Source organism: Micropterus salmoides, unplaced genomic scaffold, assembly GCF_014851395.1.
Source record: "Micropterus salmoides isolate LMB-PRFRI ecotype aquatic unplaced genomic scaffold, ASM1485139v1 Ms_hic_scaffold_3, whole genome shotgun sequence".
Taxonomy (NCBI): domain Eukaryota; kingdom Metazoa; phylum Chordata; class Actinopteri; order Centrarchiformes; family Centrarchidae; genus Micropterus; species Micropterus salmoides.
In genome coordinates, this window is record NW_024042261.1 from 8,077,453 (window position 1) to 8,100,057 (window position 22,605).

The 22,605-nt window shown below is 41.3% G+C and overlaps 1 protein-coding gene across 3 annotated transcripts in view; it reads left to right on the plus strand.

Annotated features, from left to right (window-relative positions):
- LOC119882651 (alpha-2-macroglobulin-like) overlaps window positions 1-22,605 on the plus strand; it is a 51,700-nt gene that overhangs the window by 28,489 nt on the left and 606 nt on the right. Inside the window, exons 15-35 of one of the 3 annotated variants that reach the window (XM_038692796.1) lie at window positions 5,616-5,765; window positions 5,948-6,097; window positions 6,208-6,298; window positions 6,417-6,630; window positions 7,343-7,568; window positions 9,187-9,313; window positions 9,481-9,602; window positions 9,713-9,764; window positions 9,944-10,027; window positions 10,716-10,892; window positions 12,781-12,856; window positions 13,265-13,421; window positions 13,683-13,757; window positions 15,107-15,269; window positions 15,363-15,550; window positions 16,340-16,459; window positions 18,229-18,441; window positions 18,787-18,905; window positions 21,238-21,328; window positions 21,904-21,993; window positions 22,076-22,181. In XM_038692796.1, coding sequence (XP_038548724.1) covers window positions 5,616-5,765; window positions 5,948-6,097; window positions 6,208-6,298; window positions 6,417-6,630; window positions 7,343-7,568; window positions 9,187-9,313; window positions 9,481-9,602; window positions 9,713-9,764; window positions 9,944-10,027; window positions 10,716-10,892; window positions 12,781-12,856; window positions 13,265-13,421; window positions 13,683-13,757; window positions 15,107-15,269; window positions 15,363-15,550; window positions 16,340-16,459; window positions 18,229-18,441; window positions 18,787-18,905; window positions 21,238-21,328; window positions 21,904-21,993; window positions 22,076-22,181 — 2,791 coding nt within the window. The remainder of the gene's footprint in view (window positions 1-5,615; window positions 5,766-5,947; window positions 6,098-6,207; window positions 6,299-6,416; window positions 6,631-7,342; window positions 7,569-9,186; window positions 9,314-9,480; window positions 9,603-9,712; window positions 9,765-9,943; window positions 10,028-10,715; window positions 10,893-12,780; window positions 12,857-13,264; window positions 13,422-13,682; window positions 13,758-15,106; window positions 15,270-15,362; window positions 15,551-16,339; window positions 16,460-18,228; window positions 18,442-18,786; window positions 18,906-21,237; window positions 21,329-21,903; window positions 21,994-22,075; window positions 22,182-22,605) is intronic. The other 2 variants (XM_038692797.1, XM_038692798.1) reach the window with 2 other exon arrangements.

Sequence of the window (22,605 nt, forward strand, 5' to 3'; positions counted from 1 at the left end):
TGCACTTTTGAGTTTGGTCAGTTGATTATCTGTTATTTTGGTCTTTTGGGTATTGGGGTTCTGTCTTGTCTTTCGTCTAGTGTCTAGTTTAACTTCTGTCATGTCTGTTCCCCTGTTATCACTCTGCATACCAGTCTCTCTGTTTTCCCCTGCTCTCTCTCTGCCTGTGTCTCGTTAGCCTCATGTCCCTCACCCGTGTACCTCCTCCCAGCTGGTTATCCCCGTGTATATATCCTTGCTTGTTTCCCTCAGTCTTTGTCTGTTCATTGTTGAGTGTAGATGCTCGTTCTATTGTTGGGGTTTGTAGCCAGCCCTGCCCTGTCTCCTGTGTGGTTTGTTTTTGGATATGTGCTTGTAACTTTGTCTGCCAGTATTTTGGATTTGTGTTTCCCCAATGCCCTTGTGGACTCTCCATTGGACTCAGCCACTGCCTGTAAGTGTGCTCGCTTTTGGTTTAATAAACCTTTTTTTGAACTGAACCTGCCAGGCGTGTGTCCTGCATTTGGGTCTGTTGCATGACTACATTGAGCTAATAAATTTATGATAATTAATACCAAATTAGGATTTTTAATATTCAGAAAATATTAATTCATAAATCTCTCGCAGGGCACCACCCGAGATTCCATTCGCCCAGGGTCTCGGGATTCCCTGAGTATGGCTAATAATTAGGCAGTTATTCACCAGTGATCAGTTAGTTAACAATCGCTCAATTATCTTAAATCAGTCAGTCCGTCTCATATCAAAGGGGTAAATTCTCGTAGCAGGGACTTGGAGATGGGCAATACACACACAATTCCTTTGGTTACAGTGACATTTATTAACTAATTAAGGTGAATATAAAAATGCGGTTAAAATATACATCCCAGAAATAAACAATGCTAAACAATGAGAATGTGGGTTCTATTGTGGGGAGCATTTGACTCATACGGGCAGCTAATGAATGTAAGCTATGAGTTTTAAGAGTTAAAGATAATCTATTAACAACTATGGGACATCACTGATCATAGAATGCAGGGTTTTGGTCTTACTGAATGTCGTTTCTCCCAGCCGGGTTGCTGTTAAACGGCCTCGCACTGGCAGAGATCCGTGCGTTCTCGGTTAGGACAGCCTAAAGCCGTTGACCAGTCACTTTTTCTGCCATGGAATTGTTCCGGAGGTCCGTCTTTTGTCGGCTTACTGAAGAAACTCGCAGTGGGGGCCTTTCCAACCCTGGCTTGGGTCAGAGGTTTGGTCGGCCTTTGTTACTGCTGGCGGGCCCACGTGGTAGGGTCCGACCTCGGTGGGAGCAGTGTAATTTAGCTCGAAAGATAAAGCTTAAAAAGAACTTGGTCTTTCTTGAATTAAACTAGTGTTACTTAACGGTCTGATAACCTTTAACAAAACCAAACCAAAGAAAATAAAATAAAAAGCAAGTAAAGTTGCTGTAAACGAGGGAAAAATCGATGTTGTGGCGCTTCGCGTGTGTGGCTTGAAAACGAACAAAGGGGGCTTTGTTGCGCCGGGTCAAACTGCTTAGGTCGTTGCCGGGAGAGGGGGCACGCTGGGCGCGTGCTGAAGCACGGTTGGAGAGCCAGGAGAGACAACATGTCCTGATCAAAGATAACTCCAAGATTCCTCACAGTGGTGCTGGAGGCCGGGGCGATGCCATCAAGGGAAACTATATCTTTAGATAATGCGTCACGGAGGTGCTTAGGCCCCAGAACAATAACTTCAGTTTTATCTGAGTTTAACATTAGAAAATTACAGGTCATCCAGGTTTTAACATCCTGAAGGCACATTTGAAGTTTAGCTAACTGATCGATAGATATAACTGAGTATCATCTGCATAACAATGAAAGTTTATGGAATATTTCCTGATAATATTGCCTAAAGGAAGCATATATAAAGTGAACAGGATTGGTCTGAGGACAGATCTTTGAGGATCTCCATGACTAACTTTGGCATGCATGGAGGACTCATCGTTAACATGTACAAACTGAAATCGATCTGATAAATAGGACTTAAACCAGCTTAGAGCGGTTCCTTTAATGCCAATGAAATGTTCAAGTCTCTGCAATAGGATCTGATGGTCAATGGTATCAAATGCAGCACTAAGATCTAGGGGTAAAACTTCTTTAAGCAGCCTAGTTGGGATGGGGTCTAAGGCTGATGATACACAGGGCAACTTTTTGAGCAATGTTGCTGGGCAATGTTGCTGGAGGCAAGTCCGACTATGTTTTGAACAGATAGTGGCGGTGCAGGGCGGGTGGTGGGGGAAGGGGATTACGGTAGTAATCTTTACTCATTACCACTGACGGCAACGTTGCCCAGCACGATTGCTCTAAAAGATGCTCCGTGTATCATAAGCTTAAGAGGCAGGTTGATAATTTAGATGAAGAAATTACTGGTTAGTTGGTAAAGGAAGCAAAGCAGTCTAAACATATATCTGGTTTTACAGCTGTTTCTAAGGTTCCTGAGTTTAGAGATAAGTCGGTGCCAGTTGAGGGCAGGTCTTGGTGAATTTTGTCTCTAATAGCTAGAATTTTATCATTAAAGAAGCTCATGAAGTCGTAACTACTGAGAGCTATGGGAATACTTGGCTCAATAGAGCTGTGACTCTCTGTCAGCCTGGCTACAGTGCTGAAAAGAAACTTTGGGTTGTTCCTATTTTCCTCTATTAATGACGAGTAGTACGCTGCTCTGGCATTACGGAGGGCCTTCCTATAAGTTTTAAGACTATCTTACCAAATTAAACAAGAATTTTCCAGTTTGGTGAAACACCAATTCCTCTCAAGTTTCCGCGATATTTGCTTTAATTTACGAGTTTCAGTATTATACCATGGAGCTAACTGTCTTTGTTTTATTATTTTCTTTTTTAGAGGGGCTACAGAGTCCAGTGTCATTCGCAACGAGCCTGCAGCACTATCAACAAGATGATCGATTTGGGAGGGACTGAAATTAGCATAGGAGTCCTCCGTTACTTTGTGACTTGATAATGAATTTAGAGCTGATGGAATCGCATCCTTAAATTTAGCTACAGCACTATCAGACAGACATCTTGTATAGAAATTTTGCCCAATGGCGTGTAGTTCAGCAATACAAACTCAAAAGTTATCAAACAGTGGTCAGATAAAGAGGGATTCTGTGGGAACACTATTAAATGTTCAATTTCAACACCGTATACCAAAACAAGGTCGAGGGTGTGGTTAAAACAGTGAGTCGGTTCATGAACACTCTGAGAGAAGCCAATGGAATCTAACAGAGAGATAAACGCAGTACTGAGGCTGTCATTCTCAACGTCCACATGAATATTAAAATCCCCTACAATAATAACTTTGTCCGTTTTAAGGACTAAAGTTGACAAAAACTCTGCAAATTCAGATAAGAATTCAGAGTACGGACCAGGTGCTCGGTACACTATAACAAAAAGAATTGGTTGCAGTGATTTCCAACTTGGGTGTGAAAGACTAAGAACAAGGCTTTCAAATGAATTATAATTTAATTTAGGTTTAGAGCTGATTAGTAGGCTAGAGTCGAAGATAGCTGCAATATATATATTTAAATGACTGTTAAAAGTGAGAAACAGTGTCGGATCTTTCCCTCATGTCGAGTGTTGGTTAGTTTGCCCACCAGAGGGCGCACTGCAGCTCCTGTTAACAACACTGCAGCACAACAGATCCAAACATCAGCTGACCGCAGTCTGGAGCTCAGAGCGGCTCTGGCGGGGCTACTGTGAGTAGCTCCTGGAAACTCTGTGTTCCCGGTGAGTTGGTCTTTTGTCACGTCAGTTACACGTCTTAAATAATAATAAAAATAGCCCTCATCACTTTTCCTCTTCGGAGACCAGACTTGGTCCCGTTTTTCACTGCACTCTCCAGGCTCAGTGTGATAACGTGATAAAGTGACTGTAGATTTATTTCTGAAACAGTTTGGTAGTTCTAGCAACCGGTCCCCTAATTTCTCTCCAATTTATTACTTCTAAATATTTTCTAACATTGCAAACAGCAGATAACGCTGCCTGTTGCGAAATTAGCCACAAAGCTGATGCCATGTTTATCAGTGGAGGCTTACATAGTGCCTGTAGTTACAGTTTGTGGGTCATAAAAGATTAAATGTGAGCTGAACAAGTATCTAACACACAGTTGCAGGTCCTCCTTGTAGGCAGTCATGTAGTATTAAATTAATTCAAGTGCACTGTTTCCTCTGCGTGTTTCTGTAGCATTGGATAGAATTAATTAATTGTAAGGTAATAACTACTGCATGACAAAATTATTTACCTATGTAGAAGAGCCCTGTTTATTGTTATAATGATAGCAATGACATTATATTAATAGTATTATTATTTTGTGTACTTATATTATTTTAGTACTATATTGGTAGTTTTTATAGTTTGTTTCCCTGGCCCCCACAATACATACACTATTTAACTTAATGTTCTTTAGTAATACTACTCTTTATAATAAATCAGATATTTTAGAAATGTTTTCTGTAGTTTTATACATTTGACTGTATAAAACTACAGACCCCAAAGCACAACAGAGCAAGATAACAGTTCACTAGTCAAAAGGAGTTTATTGAGGGATTAACAGTCTGCTGGGGCAAGGGAGTGATCCAGGTCCAGAAAGGGAAATCCAAGCTAGATGGTTGGCTGAAGCGGTGAAGGCGAAGCAGGTGGGCAGGCAGATTCGAGTGTTTCTGTGAGAGCAAAGGAGAATAAACAAACGTTAGAATGAGCGAGGAAAAAATATAACTCACTACAGAAGCAGGCCAAGGTGTGTACCACGGAAGATACGCAGACAATGTGGCGAATACTGGCATGCTGGACCAGGGTAGATAAGAGGCGGCTGATTGAGAACGAGGTGCAGGTGTGTGGAGCACAGTGCAGGAGCCAGGACATACCACGTCCACCTGTAGACCAAACAACTCACAGGGAAAGACAGGCAGGCAGGTACAATAGGATGGGGAAACAATTTAGAATAAAAGGTAAACAGTGGAGAGGGCCCACTGGATACAACATGTTATTTATCAAAACTTTAAGATATTTTGTTGTACTATTGTTCAAAGTACTATTTCTAAAAATAACAAAGTTTATTTTTTAACTGCATTATGTCATGGTATCATGGTGAGGTCTCAACATAACAGAGGTTAGGGATAATCTTTGTTTATGTTATGCTTAAAATAAGGGGGGAAAAGTATCGGCTGATATATCGTCTGACTTCTTAATCCGGGCCTGGGTTTACATGTTGAGTTTTTGAGACTGTAATGTATTAATGTAATCCATTCAGGAAAATGTATTATAGCCCACATGGAGAACAGCTTTCAATATCGGCTTTAAAGTATAGTTTATACAGGAAGGACTATTGAAATAATTTTCAAAATCTAAATATGGGCTCATTAATCAGCTCTTTTTCACTTTAATATTGGCATCGGCCCCCAAATCCCATATCAGTCGTGCTCTAATATATATTTTTTTTCTTACAAAAGGTCAGTATGTTGCCATTTATTGAAAGTAGGACATATATTTTCTGATTAAAAAAGTCAGTCTTGGAGTGAAATACTAATTTGTGTTATGTTGAGAAAATCAGGTTCTGCTGTTATACCACTAAAGTCCAGATGGCGTGATGTGTTTTCTGCAGGTGTCGTTGGAGTTTTCTCCGTCCTCAGCTGTTCCAGGAGAGGAAACCATCCTGCAGGTGACGGCCCAGCCAGACTCTCTGTGTGGTGTGAGCGCTGTCGACCAGAGTGTCCTTATCAAAGAGCCAGGGAAGACTCTGAATGCAGACAAGGTAACTAGAATAAACTTTACTAGCATTTATCTCATTTACGCACCCTTTGGATAATATGTTGACAGAAATACTTAAGATCCACATTTCAAGATGAAGGAGTAAGCCTTCAATTTTCACATTTCACATTTTCATAAAACAAACATTTGGCAGTTTTTAGCTTCAAATCATGCCTTTCTTTTCAGATATTTGCCTTGTTGCCTGTCAGAAAAGCATATACTGTTCCATATGAGATTCAAGATCCTGAGGAATGCTTGCATTTGAGACATAGAAGATACGTGCCATACTACCACGGACAATGGGTCAATGAAGATGATGCTCATTCAGTTTTCTGGGTACTTCCTGCAGAAAAATATTATACAATATAAAGACTATATTCATACATTTTGTTGTTATACATTTAATTAACTTTTCAGTGATGCCTGTATGTTGTCAAATAACCTAGTATGTAGGGCTGAAGATGGCAACAAACTTGGCTCTCAGAGTTCCTTCATGCATCAAGTACAAAGGAAGAGAATACCACCATGGCCATTATGGTGACTCTTTTTTTTTTGCTTTATCAAGTGACACTGAATATTTACTAATATTTAAACAGCTCTGTGTGTCATTGCTACACTCTGCTTCTGATGGAGTATTTTCTGGTTTCTTTTGTAGGTATACGTTGCAGATATGAGAGTGTTCCTCAGATACACAGAATGGATTTACCAGGTGGTATTTCTGGTTTTTCTGGTCTTCCTGGTCCTCCTGGCCTTCTTGGCCTTCCTACTGTTCCTCTCGTGGGTTCTGGATTTTCCTCTCCTCCTCAGCCAGTAGAAACAGTCCGCACTTTCTTCCCTGAGACCTGGATATGGGACTTGGTGGAAGTTGGGTGAGCTTCTATCAAAAAGGGTTTTGATGATCATAAATTGGGGGAAAATTTGTTCGAGTGTATTTGGAGTGGTGATGGGACAGTAAATAAGACACATGCCTTTGGTATGAGAGACCCGGGTTTAATTACCCACTCTGATACATCCACCATGTGTCCCTGAGCAAGACACTCAACCCCTAGTTGCTCCAGGGGCGTGCAACCTCTGACATACTCAGCAATTATAATGAAGCTAATGAATACATGTAAATGTAAATTTGGGCCCATAGAGCGTGTGCACTAGAGTGCTTCTCTCTGACTTCCTGTTGTCTTCCTGCCCTTATAAATTGCATGTAAAAAAATTACTGACACTCCTCATCAAGACCTTTTATGTTAATTATTAATACTAATAAAAAGATTTTTGTCCTTTTAGGGTGTTTGTGAATGCATAGTTTATTTTTAAAATAATTGTGTATAGGAAATAGCCTGGGCTAGCGTACATCATGCTCTTTATTTTGCATGAGAAATTAGTGAATTTCTTCAGCAACACAGAACATTTTGTGAGTGTCTGAATCATTAGAAGACAGGGTATTTTAGATCATAGTAACTATGATGTAGTGTCATTAGTGCAGTTAATCCCACACATTATTCATCCTCTGACATTGTTTGATTAATCTGAGTTATGTCAGCATGTTTCCAGCTCACTGAATGTGTCTGTGTGTATCTGCTGGTTCAGAGAGTCTGGAACAAAGGATGTGTCCCTCACTGTCCCAGACACCATCACCACCTGGGAGACGGAGGCTTTCTGTTTGTCCCCTCAGGGGTTTGGCTTGGCTCCTCGTAAAGATATCACAGTCTTCCAGCCCTTCTTCCTGGAGCTCAGCCTGCCTTACTCCATCATCCGGGGGGAGCACTTTGAACTGAAGGCAACCACCTTCAACTACCTGTCCAGCTGCATCATGGTAACCAATGCCTTTACATGACCTATAATAATAATTATAATAATAAGTAGAACTGCAAGCCGTTATAAGTGGGGTCCAAGCCTCCCGGCGCCAGCCGCACCCCTTGACCCGCGGAGGCCAGGCGAGACGACCCGGGCGCCCCGCCGTGGCTTCGTGGGGCCTGTGCTGAATAAATGGGTGGTGGGGTGCTGATGGTGTAGTGGATAAGACACATGCTTTTGGTGTGAGAGACCTGGGTTCAATTTTCCACTGTGACACATCCACCAGTGCCACCATGAGGCAGATTGACACCAAATGACATACAGCCCCTCGGGAAGGCGTACCACACAAGTGTTTGGTGTTAGCTTATAAATTTGAAAGTTTTTCGTGTATCAATCTGGGGAGCTCTAAATTTTATCAGCTTGGTCTAGAGATTGTCCGTGCCAAATTTGGTGCCGCTTGGACTTGCAGAAATGACCCAAACCGAGCCACATAAGGTCACCAAGTTTGGTGTTGATCAGCCATTCCAAACCTAAGAAATGACATCACTTCCTGTTTTTAGCGTTTTGCTCAAACATTTGTTAGTTTATTATTGGAACAATGTATAGAGCAAGAGAGCACTAACTTTCATCAGCTTTGTCCAGAGATAGTCCTTGCCAAGTTTGGTTGCAATTGGACTTGTGGCTTCGGAGGAGTTAATTAAAATAGGTCTAGGCGGAAATGGGCGTGGCCTATACCAGGAGATTCATTTGATATGCACCTTTGTATGCAGGAGTTCCAAGCCCAACCGTGTTGACCTTGCTTGTAGTGCCAACTAGAGGTAGAAGCGTGCAATTTTTTTCCTCTCATGGGTCTGTACCTACCCATGAGTGTTGCGTCTGTAGCACTTACTGTCTAGGTGAGTAGTATGTAGCTGCAGTACCAGAGGATGCAGTTTCAGGGCCGCAATCCTAGGACCAGAAATGCGTTTCTAGGCCCTTGTTTACTTTGATACTGCCAGCTAGCTGACTGCTACAAAGCTAGCTAGCTTACTATGTTATTCTTGACATCCCTGAAGCCAATTACCCTTATAACAACCATCACCGAGTGCGTACCTACACCTAAATTATTGATTATATGCTTGTCAACTGGTTTAGCCTACAGCTGCGCACATCGGCCTCAAGCCCACGTGTTGCTGTGCATTACCACCACCATTCCACTAGATGGCGTAAAAGTACTACAGTCCTAGAACTGCGCATATATATATATATAATGTGTGTTTTTCCAATCTTCTATGTCCAAGTTTGTCAGTTTCCTGTTTTTAGCTGACAGGAGTGGCACTCGGTGTGTTCTTCTGTTGCTGTAGGCCGCTTGTTTCACGTTTTTTGCGTTGGTGGTAACGAGTGCTTATTTGAGTTACTGTTGCCTTTCTGTCATGATCATTGGTGCCAGACAGGCTGATCTGAGTATTTCAAGGTGGAATCCGTATGTTTCAAAGGCAGTTTACATTAAAACATTATTGAACCTTACAATTGATTGGACCAATCAGAAGTTAAAATGCTGAAATAAAACTTACAAGATGTCACTTTGGAAGGTCAAAATTGTTTGCATTTGCCATAAATCTCCAGTTATAAAATATATTGTTGTCTTTACTGAACAGGTCACTGTGACTCCAGCACCCTCTTTAGACTACACCCTCACTCCGCTCTCTGGTGACCAGTACACATCCTGTTTGTGTGGCAGTGAGCGCAAGACCCTCAGCTGGACCATGGCCCCCTCAGCCTTGGGTGAGGATCAAGCTTTTATCCACACTGGTGTCCAATGTTAAAGGGTCGCTGTCTTTCCTTTTCATCTCTATGGAATCAGTAGAATACACCTCAGTGACACTTTGACACACGACAGGATCTGAAGAAGTTGTTACTCAAGTTTCACTCTGCTTGTTGATGTTTTTTAGGGGTTGTGAATGTGTCTGTGACGGCTGAGGCTGTGGCATCCCACACTTCATGTGACAATGAGATTGTGAGTGTTCCAGAGAGAGGACGTATCGACGTGGTCACACGATCTCTCATAGTAAAGGTTGGTACCTTAAAAACAAGATGACAAAGACAAGTTTATCCATTAACCATTATTTTTTGCATTTAATACAAGCTGGAAACTTTGGAAGTCATATTATTTCTTCCTCTCAGGCTGAGGGAACTGAGATCACCAAGACCTACAACTTTCTGCTCTGCCCAAAAGGTCAGTATGTTTTACACCAGGCATGGCACGTCAAACGTTTACATAGAGAGCCAAATGCTATGTGTTAGGAGTCGAGTAGACAACGTGTCAAAAATGCAATGGAGACATTCAATACTCGCAGATAGCATTTTTTAGTACTGAGTTTCTCTCTGAAAGGTGTTTGTTCTGTCTGTACACAGGGGAAGCTGTGACAGAGGAAATAGACATCCAACTCCCCGAGAACATGATTGATGGATCTGCCCGCGCTTCACTATCAGTCCTGGGTAATAAATTCATTTTGATTGAGTATTTTAAACAGACACATTTTGGTAAGTTAACAGGCTTCCCTTTATTGAAGCCTCATAAGGGCATCAATAATAGAAATAGACTTCTGTGGCCGGATTGTTCTAAATATTGTGTTTTGCTTTTATGCGTTTGTTGTCAAACCGTTTCAAACTGCTGAGCTTTCATGTAACACAAAGCAAATCTGAAGATCCCCCTCATGTTTGAAGATGAATAAACATACTATACTTATGTGGTTTTCCAACAATAAAAGGGGTTAAAATCTCACATGTAACTAGATGTACAATTACATCTACCCTTACTGAAAAATTGAGAATCAAAAAATAATAGTTTTTATTTTAAATGTTTATCTGCTAGTCAACTCCATTCTCAGCGTGAATGCACTTAGGTTTCAAGTGTCCCCATCACACTTGTGTAAGTTACATACTGAACCATGAATGGCTTCCAAACATTTGTAACTTCACGAAATCCTACTCGTATGTACACGTGATAAACTAAATTTAAGGTGAGCTCAGAAAAATGTTTGCCCTTCAGCAGATGAATTTGAAAACATCGTTCTAGTGTCGCATACTTTACACTTTCTGCACTATAAAGGATAAATGTGTTGTTAAATATGCATGCGTTGTTAAACTGATTGCAGGGTCTTAGTGAGTCAGTGTTCTTGTGCAGGTGACATTCTGGGCCGAGCCCTGAAGAACCTGGATGGGCTGCTAAAGATGCCGTATGGATGTGGAGAGCAGAACATGGCGCTCCTGGCCCCCAACATTTACATCCTCCAGTACCTGGAAAACACACAGCAGCTGACCGCAGCCATCAAGGAGAAGGCTACCAACTTCCTGACCAGTGGTGAGTCTCTGTTAACTTTAAATTACTGTTAATTTTAAACCTCACATTGAGCAATTGGTGAAAAATGTGAAATTGGGTTTTTATTATAGATACAAGTTGTGTTTTTCCTTTTAGGCCAAAAGGAGACTGGTTGCTGTCAGTTTTATGTCATTGCTAGACTATGGCAATGTTATATACATGCATGCATCCATTCAAAGACTGAATTTGGTGGAGACTGTTTACTATGGACAACTGAGGTTCATCACAAACTTCAGAGCACTTACTCGTCACTGCTCCTTGGTTGGTCAGCATTGTCCACCCGTAGACTGTTCTTGGTCTGCTTCCTCCATACCAACAAATCCACATCCAAAAGAAAGGCACGCATGCTCAAGCGTGGTACCGTGATAGAGGCCACCTGTGCAATAAGTCCATTTGTGAAATTTCTTCACTACTAAATATTCCACGGTCAACTGTTAGTGGTATAACAAAGTGGAAGCGATTGGGAACAACAGAAACTCAGCCATGAGTTGTGCTGAGGCGCACAGTGCGCAGAAGTCGGCAAATTTCTGCAGAGTCAATAGCTACAGACCTCCAAATGTCGTGTGGCTTTCAGATTAGCTCAAGAACAGTGTGTAGAGAGCTTCATGGAATGGGTTTCCATGGGCGAGCAGCTTCATCCAAACCTTACATTATCAGGTTATCATAGTTCATTGCAAAGCATCAGATGCAGTGGTGTAAAGCATGCCGCCACTGGACACTAGAGCAGTGGAGACGTGTTCTCTGGAGTGACAAATCATGCTTCTCTGCCTGGGAATCCGATGGACGAGTCTGGGTTTGGCGGTTGCCAGGAGAACAGTACTTACCTGACTGCATTGTGCCAAGTGTAAAGTTTGGTGGAGTGGGGTTTATGGTATGGGGTTGTTTTTCAGGACTTTGCCCCTTAGTTCCTGTGGTAGGAACTGTTAATGCTTCAGCATACTAAGACATTTTAGACAATTTCATGCTCCCAACTTTGTGGAAACAGTTTGGCGATGGCCCCTTCCTGTTCCAACATGACTGCGCACCAGTGCACAAAGAAAGGTCCATAAAGACACAGAGCGAGTTTGGTGTGGAAAACTTGACTGGCCTGCAGAGTCCTGACCTCAACCCGATACAACACCTTGGAGATAAATTAGAGTAGAGACTGCGAGTTAGCCTTCTCGTCCAACATCTGTGCCTGACCTCACAGATGCGCTTCTAGAAGAATGGTCATATATTCCCATGAACACACTCCTAAACCTTGTGGACAGCCTTTCCAGAAGAGTTGAAACTGTTATAGCTGCAAAGGGTGGGTCAACTCCATATTAATCTCATCCAATTCTTAATCCGTCATGTTCAGTGAATGCGCTCTTAGCACGTTCATGCTCAGTAATGTCAGGGGCATCCTGGTCGCCATTGTGTCCCTGCCTAAACCCCTTGCTGAACTTTGTTGCATGCTTTTTCTCTTCCCTCATTCAGCCTTACAAATTTACCTCCGATAATAAACACAGTGTTTCCCGAACATAAACTTTACTTGGGTGGGCTGCCCAGTTATATTTGGTGATCCATTTTAGCATTTTGTAGAGAAACACAAAGAGAGATGCTATGTATTACATTATGAGACACGAACACGGTGGATATTTTACAAGGTAAACAGTGAACACAGTGTAGAGTTCACTCTGTAACATGTTGGTTTCGGTTTTGATAGGCTTTGTCATTAACAAGCCTCCTCCACATGTGGCGCACCTGCAGCTGAAAAAGGAATCGCGAGTGGAAAGTTCTGAGTTTTGTGTCTTTTCCTCAACTTTATAAAACATAGCCCATCGCTGATGGAGGAAGTCAACAGAACAAACAGATTCAAGTAAATAAACGTGTTTCTCTTGTTTTACAGGCTACCAGAGACAGCTGAACTACAAACATTTTGACGGTGCTTACAGCACATTTGGATCAGGACCTGGGAACACTTGGTGAGAACATCACTGATCAATCATGCATGCAGAATAAGTACGTGTAGATGGTGTGCTACCTTTACAGTTGAGCTTTAGAAAAAAAAGAACCTTTATACTTACAGAGAGTAGATGATGTGACTGCACTTATGGAGCTAACTTCCTGCCAAAACTTGGCAAACAAAACATGTTTTACTAATGCCCTACAATTCTCTAACAAGTGTGGTATACAAATATGAGACATATTTTGCAAATATAAACATACCTATCAAACAAAGCATGTACATATATTATTCTAATTAATGCATTAATTAAGTTAGCAAATGACCTGAAGCATTAAGTATATGTTGTGAAACATTACACAGATCAAGTGCTTCCTCTTCACTTCATTGTATCAGTTATTGTTTGACCTTGTGTTAATATCCTCAGGCTGACTGCTTTTGTGCTGAGATCTTTTGCCAAAGCACAGTCTTTCATCTACATTGACCCAACAAAGCTTGCTGAGTCTAAGTCTTGGCTGGATGGTAAACAACGAGAAAATGGCTGTTTCCAGCAGCTGGGAAAACTCTTCAACAACAGAATGAAGGTCAGTCTCTATAGAGATTGTATGAAAATGGCTGATGATAACTTTAAGTGGAAAAAGGTCAGACATGTTTATTTTTACTGCAGGTTTTTACTTTGCGTAATTGGACTGATGTATGTAGGACTCAAATCTTTTGTGAAACAGGATACTACCACCATTTGCAATCTGCGTGTAAGCTGTGCTCAAAATCACTGTTTTGAATCTGGCGCCTGTGTGTTGGAGCTACAGTGATGGTAACGTCTGCATGATGCTTCCTCTCTACAGGGTGGTGTGTCTGATGAAGTGACTCTCAGTGCTTACATCACTGCTGCCTACTTGGAGATGAATACATCAGTAAATGTGAGTAGACTCCTTGCAAACAAAAAATCAGTTATAACTGTAAACTGGAAATAATTTTCTTTACAAGACCCAAACCAACAACTTCTACACAGAAAATGAGGAAGAAAGGTTTGTATACTTTTTTAACCATTTAACAGTTTTTTTGGAAATAAATGTTTTCTAAGTAAATGTACATTATTTCCCATAATGACCGTCTGCCTGATGTGCTTCTGCATTAAATTTGCGCCGTTGCCTTTGTTTAGCCACAATAACACAAGAACTATTAAATGTACACTGTACTCTTCATTTAATGTTATATTATACCGATACATTCATTTATACTAGTATCTTTGTCACCTTTTTCACTCCTGATCAGTTTGCATCCCTGCTTTGCATCATTCACGTTACAGGTACTGGTAAATACTTTCACACTATAAATACTGCACACTGTAAAGCAGAAACAAACAAATGTGAATGAATTTGAACTATCCTCAAGTTAAGTTGGTGCTGCAGCTAGTAATGCCATAATAATAACAATATAGTGGCAACGAGATGCATCTGTTCACTCCTTATTCATTCAGTGTTGTCAAAACTATCCGCGGAACTGACTGCACGCTGACGTCACACGCATGTCTGTGAACAAACCTGTCAATGTCAAGTGTAGGGACAACACGATGAAAGTATGTCATGTAAAGTTCTTTAGTGCTGTCACATAATTCCAATGTGAAACCAAACCAAAACTAGAACTGCAAGCAGTTGTGATAGGGGTCTGAGCCACTCAACGCAAGCCGCACCTCGCGCACCTCAGAGGCTGCCGCATGTGCCGATCCCGGTGCAGACGACAAGGAGTTACGAACGAGATTCCCGGCATAAAGTGTAAATCTTATGTATTCAAATGATATTCTCTTGCACAGTTCTGCAATAACAGCGCCACCTATTGTCCAAATTGCATCAAATGTTGCACACGGCGTCGGGACCCTTGGTGAATAAATGAACAAATGCGTTGAAGTGTGCAAATTTGGCACCTGAGGTACTCTTAGAGGTGTGTACCTACCCTCTGAGTGTCACCTCTGTAGCCATTACCATCTAGGCCGCAGTATCACTTATTTGTACGGAAGAATAATAATAAAAATCCATTATGATTACAATGGGGTTCCCAGCCCTGCTGGTCCTGGGAACCATGATGCCCTGCATTTGCGGGTTTCCATGCTCTTCTCTGGCTTGGACCCCTAACTAACCAAATATATTAAAATGTTTCAAAACATAAACTTTGGTCCAGACCTTGGTGCGGACTTTCAGGTGTGAACAGGACCTAAATAAATAAAGTCCAGAGATCATTTATTATAATGTGTTCTTTTAATCTGTTATAGGATCCTGTGGTGAACAAGAGCCTGTCTTGTCTCAGGGAGTCCATCAGTGACCTCAGCAACACCTACACTACAGCTCTGCTGGCGTACGTCTTCACCCTGGCAGGAGAAACGGAGACCCGTGCTCACCTTCTGAAGCACCTGGACACTGTTGCATCAAAGCAAGGTGAGTCATCCTGAAGGAAATCCTTCTGGCTTCATTCCTGTGAATGTGGCTCACCCTGTGCCTGTTTGTCTGTTTGTGGATGGCTGTTTTTAGGAGGTTTCCTCTACTGGTCTCAGACAGCGACAGAAACGTCAGCCTCTCTGTCTGTGGAGATCAGCTCCTATGTGCTGCTGGCCAGACTCAGCGGCTCTCCCACTGCTGAAGACCTGGGCGCCGCCACCAGCATCGTCAGATGGCTGACGGGCCAGCAGAACTATTATGGAGGCTTCTCCTCCACACAGGTACAGCCCAGACAGCTGGAATGCATTCTTTTGCATATAATGGGGGTTTAAATGTTTTTTTCAGCTTATGAAGTAGCTTAACCTAGAAAGGAACACGAAATCCTAAAGTTTATCTAAATCACAGGACAGCGACATTATACAATATTTTTAACAATTCAATGTCAGTGATTACAAGATAGAAGGTAGAGCAGGTTGCCTGTTAATCGGAAGGTTGGTGGTTCAATCCCCGGCTCCTCCAGGCTGCATGTTGAAGTGTCCTTGGGCAAGATACTGAACCCTGAATTGCCCCTGGCGGCTGTTCTGCTAGTGTATGAATGTGTGTGAATGTTAGTTTCTGTTTGAACACTTAGGCTCAGTGAATGAATGTGTGTGAATGCAGATGTAGTGTAAAGATGTAGTGCTTTGAGTGGTCGAAAAGACTAGAAAGGCGCTATATAGTACGGAGCATTTACATTAACTACAAATCACATTTTAAATTGTAATTTACTTAGAACAGGTGTCTCAAACTCTCGGCATGTGGGGCACATCAGACCCCCTCCCCCAGCCTGCGTAGGAATGTGAAAAATATATATGTATAATCTGGCCCACAAAATTTTTTTTTGAAATATGACATTATATTATATTTTTAATTTTGTTTGTCATGGCCGCATGACCTTGGTGGCCGCAAATGCATGCAATGGGCTGAAGAAAGATGTTGCTGTCCAAATCAAAACGGAATGTGGATGATGAACACAGACTGTTTCAACAGAGATAAACAAAGCAGTATTTTTTGTGGTGTGTAACTGGAAGTACCAGGGAGGCGAGAGGACAACACGAGCCACGCAGCTACAGAGAGGATTTACATCTCAGCAAAGTGTTTTTCATAAAGCCAAAAAGGATGCTGATACTGCAGTTGAGACAAATTATGTGGTGAGTGAATTAATCGCCAAAGCCGGAAAGCCAGTCACTGAAGGCCAGTTTCTGAAGGACTGCATGTTCGAGAGCTTGTTCGACAATATAACGCTACTGGTAAACACCGTGGTGGAGCGGATTAGCAAGTTATCAAGTGACCTTTATGATCAGTTATGTGAGAAAGTTAAAGCTTTCACTGCATACTGGCGCTTGATGAATACACAGATGAAACCGACAATGTTCAGCTCGCAGTTTTCATCAAGGTTATTAATGAGAAGTGCGAAGTGACGCACCACATCCAAAGATATATTTCAGGAGCTGTGTGACACGTTTGAGCGTGCTGGTTTACCATGGAGCCGACTGGTAGCCATTTCAACTGACGGAGCTCCATCTATGACAGGCATTAAAAACGGACTGGTTGCGCTGGTACAAAGAAAGTTACCAAAAGAAAAAGCAGGTCCAGCAGTGGTGCTGCAATGCATTATACACCAACAGGCACTATGTAGCCAGTGCTTCAAATATGAACATGTCATGTCTGTTGCCCTGAAATGTATTAATTACATCAGAACCAGGGGTTTACAGCACCGCCAGTTGAGGGCCTTTTTACAAGAAATTGAGTCAGCATATGGAGATGTAATTTACTGATGTGTGCTGGCTCAGCAAGGGACCTGTCCTGAAGAGATTCTTTGAGTTGAGAGCAGAGGTGAAGAGATTCATGGAAGATGGCAGGATGGATGTTCCTGAATTTGATGATCCAGAAAGGGTGATGGATCTTGCATTCCTGGTGGACGTAGGGCTGGTCGGTATATCGGTATAATGATGTATAATGAGATATACCTATATTAATTGTCCACTGCATCTGTTCGCCATTGAATCGGCATTCATCTGTGACAACATCTGAACCTCTTCTTACATGATGTTGGTCGGCAACAGGTCTTCTCTTGAGCAATCTCTCACCACCCTGAGAATGAGTTTTCTTTTCATTAACTGCAAAATGTTCAAAATTCATACAGATTGTTCATAAAGTGAAGAAACATAAATAAAAGTTGTTTTCCTGCACAAAATGTGGGTCACTTTACTTAAAGCAAACAATTATTTGTTATAAGTTCTCATAATTAGTTCATATGGTATTATGTTCACCTGTAATATATTATACAGGGATAGATATTTTAACACTTTACTTAAAGCAAACAAAGACATGCTATATAACTTTAAACATTACTATAAGCTATTATTCCATTTTATAGCACTAATTGTAAATAGTGACTAAAGTGTATTAATAATGAGGCAGAGTCGGTGGTTATAATATGTTATGGAACACGGTCAGAGATTCTTGCCGCACATTGATATAAACTGGTATTACTATTAGTTATAAAACATTAAATGAAAAGCTCATAATACATTATGAACTTAGCTATAGTGCCTAATGCATGTTTGTAAGTGATTATAACAACTGTTATAATGTCTTATGGACGCATTATATCGTGTTATAAATATATGCATAAGTCATCATAGAGATGACCTTCATAGAAAGTGTTACCAAAAAGTACATTTTCAGGATTTTGCACTTTCTTGAAGTACTCTTATGCTGTTGTGGCCCCCCTTTGAGATGACAGTAACAAAAGTGGCCCCTGGATGATACGAGTTTGAGACCCCTGCCTTAGAGTATGTGTATGAAAATCTACATTATAGAGACCTGAACTTTATAAAAGTGCATATGAAACTACTTAATGTATAAACCAAAGTCAGTTCAGCCCATAAAGTAATTGTTGTGTTGTGTGTTGTAGGACACGGTGGTGGCTCTCCAGGCTCTGGCTCTCTACGCCACTGCGGTGTTCAGTCCAGAGGGTTCCAGCACAGTGACAGTCCAGTCTCCCAGTGGCCAGCTGACATTTGATGTGAATCAGAACAACAAACTGCTCTACCAGGAGAAGCTGCTGCAGCAAGTGACAGGAAAGTTCAGCCTGGAGGTGAAGGGCTCTGCATGTGCTTCAGTGCAGGTCAGTGGTCACTGTCACTGCAGCACTTCCTGTTTCTCTTATACACATATAGACATATACACCACTACAAACACAACACTGCAAAAATAACCATGTCCTCATGTTAGCATCCCAGGAGCAATACAAAAGCTTTAGAAGCACCATACCTCCGGTTTAAAGGGTAGCATGGTTTGTTTTTCTGAGGTGGTTTCTTGCACAAATAAAGGCTGAAATCTAACTATTTCAATTATTATAAAAGGATTTTGTTAAAAAGATTGGGAGACACTGATGTGGGGGTGCAAGTTTAAGTACTATTACTTATCAATTTTTATGATTGTTAAACCTCCCTGTGTCCCTGTTTCCCAGATCTCTCTTCACTATAACATCCCAACTCCTGCTGCTGTCACCACTCTCAGTGTGGAGGTCAAACCAGAGGCCGACTGCACATCTCTCAGACCCAAACTCACTCTGAAGCTAAAGTCCCTGTAAGTAATCAACAACACTAGATCCATGTTACAGCAATGATTGAAGAATACTGTAATTTATGACTGTTGGTGGATGGACATGTGAGAAATGATTACAAACTGGTCGTTAATACTCAGTTAAAACCTATCTTAAAGGGGTTATGTAGTTTTCAGTGGCCACTGGTGGTACGATTTTTAGATTGCAACCAGGTGTGTGCTTGTGTGCATCCTCAAACTCATGAGCAAGCAGAATCCAACGCACAGAGACAGCTTCACACAACATGCTGGAAGCTCAGGTAAACTCCCACTGCAACGTTTTTGATGTTGAACAAATCCATGCTCGTTACATGACATTATATAGAATGCGTTCAGTCGGCATGATACGTCGGCGTTAACTCGCCTGCCTGCTTTTCAATAACTTTGTGCATCTTTCACCAGAGAGGCTGAGCAATGTCAGCATAGCTAAATGTATTGGATGATAATGAAATGGTTAGTGACCTAGCTGAATATTATATACTTTTAAAAGTATTTTAAAAGTCTTAAATTTCATATTGTAAAAATTTGGCCTTAGAAGTATTACATTTCATTTACAAAGGACTTAAATATTTTCTTGTCCTCTGGTAGGATTAAATAAATGCCATAACATCATAAATAAATACTTTGTGTGTGTGACTTTACAATTTACTTTATTTAAATAAGGGATCCAGGAGCAGACACAGGGTTAGGGCAAAAACCAGATGATTTATTGACAGAATATGGATAGAGGTCTTTTGGTGCGTGATGTCCTAGAGCGGCAGGCTTCCCCACAAAAAACAAAAAACAAACATTAGATGAAGGGTTGAAAAAAACACTAGCAGAGTGCTTGGCCTGATGAGTGGTTTACCACACGGGTGAACGGGCAATCTGGCAAATACTGGAGCGATGAACTGGGTATAAATCAGCAGTGGTGATTTGTAGATTGACTACTGTGTGCACTCTCGCTGCCGTACACCTGCTCGTTGACCTGCAGACACACCCACAAACAGCAACAGACAGTAGACGCACAGGGAAGAGGGGAAGAGAAAGGACAAACTAGGGGCTGGGAAGGATGAGCCCCCAGATCACCACAGTTTGATGTGATCTTACATGGCAGTACAGGTAACGTTAATGTTCAGTCTCCATAATTTTTTAAAAGCCTTTGTTAAATATGTTCTGAAAATGACAAGAGAACAAGAAATGTTTAAAAACAAGAATAAACAAATGTGCATTGTCCAAAAAAGTTACTTAAGTTAAAAAAACGAGCTGCTGATTACTGCATTATATTCTGTTTGAATTGTCACCTGAATATTCTGCTTCACTTTACATAAATAAAGACAATTTATATTTTATTATTCAGCATTGAATAATTCATCAAAATAGTGTTACAATATCTTCTTGTCTTGTTCTCGTGAACCCAATATTGTGCATTGTTCATGTGAGCTAAGTGTACGGTCACACCCCTAATCTGAACCCCCTATGTGAGTATTATAATAAAATGGTTGTTTACACACAGTCTCTATTCATTAGTCACTGTAACTTAACACTGTGCATTTCCAGCTAAAGTGAGGCTTATTGTTGACCCTTTTCCCTCTGCTCTGCTCGCCTGCCATTCACCGGTCTTATGCAAAGTTGTGCATGCCCGCCATTTAAAATATTAAATAATTATTTGGTGATATTTTAAATACAGCTAAATGTTGTTTCTAGAGCAACAAAATTAATGTTTACAACAGCAATGTCACTAAATATAAACTCAATATCTGACATCACAAATACTGAGTGATGTTTAGAAAGAATAAAAACACAGACATCATCCTGTATGTGTCCCTCCATCTCCTCCTCCTCCTCCTCGGTGGTTTCTCCGAGACTCATGCCTCTGATGTTGTACTGTAATACTGTTGTACTACATCAATCTGATTCTTGTTTGGCCTGATGGGCTTCAGCACATTGTTGTTTTTTATCCCTTTATGGAGTCTGTGTTGTTCGGGGTAGCTGGTAATTTTTTACCAAGGCAAGAGACTTGGGAAGGTGCATATATCACAGCCAAGGGATTTTGTGTAAAATCCAACCCGGTGACTTCGCATAGGAATAGACCTACTGGCCGTCGGAGGTAACAGAAAAACACAGCAAGTGGATCGTTTTTATGTGAGGTTATAACCCTTTCACACACAGGCAAGAAAAAAGTGATTAAATTCATTAAAAAATACACATAGCCCCTTTAACTATAAATTAAGGCTTTCTAAGCCCTCAGATTAAAAATTGTATACAACTAGTAGAACTTTGAACAACAGGATGAAATCTGTCTGATTAACATCACGTTTTTCTGGTTGCATTGCAGATATAGTGGAAAGGAAAGCACTACAAACATGGTGATCCTGGACATCAAAATGCTCTCTGGTTTTGTCCCAGACCCAGAGTCTTTGAGGGGGGTGAGTTATTTTAAGCCGTGTTTCCATCAAAGTTTTTTTATGTGCATTTTGAAGTATTGCATTGGAAAGGTTGATGGAAACGGCAAAATACGAAGAAGAAAAAGGTCCCTAATTTCGCAAAGTTCACTTGAGGTGGTTTTTGCCTTTGTCGAAAAAGAGTTAATGCGCTAAAAGGGAGATGGAAACACTTATAAGACAAATATATTCTGACATAGCAATTTTCCCATAACGCGCGGAGACATGGCTGGTAGCAACTTGCCCGCTTGAAAAACATTCCTGAGGACCTCTCTTCATTTTTCTCAGATTCATGGTCAGGTCCATGAGACCTCAGGACCATGGTTTTGTTTCTGGTTTGCAACCCATAGGCCTACTTCTGTTTTATTACAGCCATGTATAACATCAACTACTGACATAGCTACGCTTGCAATATTCTGGTTGATTGGCTCGAAACCAGCAGATGGAAATGCACCTATTTTGCATTTTCTTTTTTGCAATTTACCCACGAATTAGATTAAACATAGCTACAGTGACTTTAACCTGAGTAGGAAATGAATAGTGTTCAATAAACGACCCAGCTGAATGTGGTCTCCTCACAGCTCAAAGGTGCCCTGCTGGTGGATCGTGTTGAAGAAAAGGAAGATCACGTTCTGGTGTACATAAGGGAGGTGAGAGGGATTCACAGTGAGGAACAATAGATGATGCTCTCCAGATTTGTGACTGACGTGTCGTCTGTTTTTATTCCAACAGTTAACAAAGGACATAGCTATCAACCACAGCTTAGACCTCCAACAGGAGCTCCCAGTGCAGAACCTGAAGCCAGCCGTGGTCAAGATCTATGACTACTACCAGCCAAGTAAGTCAGATACTCAGTCCTCTCTAATGCTCATTTACAGAGACCACACTGACAAACTCTGCTCCTTAGCAGAGCTGCACAACAACCTGAACAGTTATCAGAATAGTCTATACTGTCTATGACACAGTGACCTGCTGTTGAATGCAACTAATTCTACATGACTTTCTACAGCGAGGACCTGCGGCTTTTGAGATTTCATTTGACTAACGTTGTAACTACAACCAGAGCCGTTACGGCTCTGACTACAGCGTTTCATACCTACAACGTCACACAAAGAGGAGTTAGATGATTTTGTCACCACTAATACAGCCCTCTCTGTGTTCTGATGCCGATAATATGCAATTTGCTCATATTGGTCGATAAATTGGTCGTGTTCTAATTTCAAGTACTACATGTTTTAAATGTGTTAGACTTTGAACAGAAA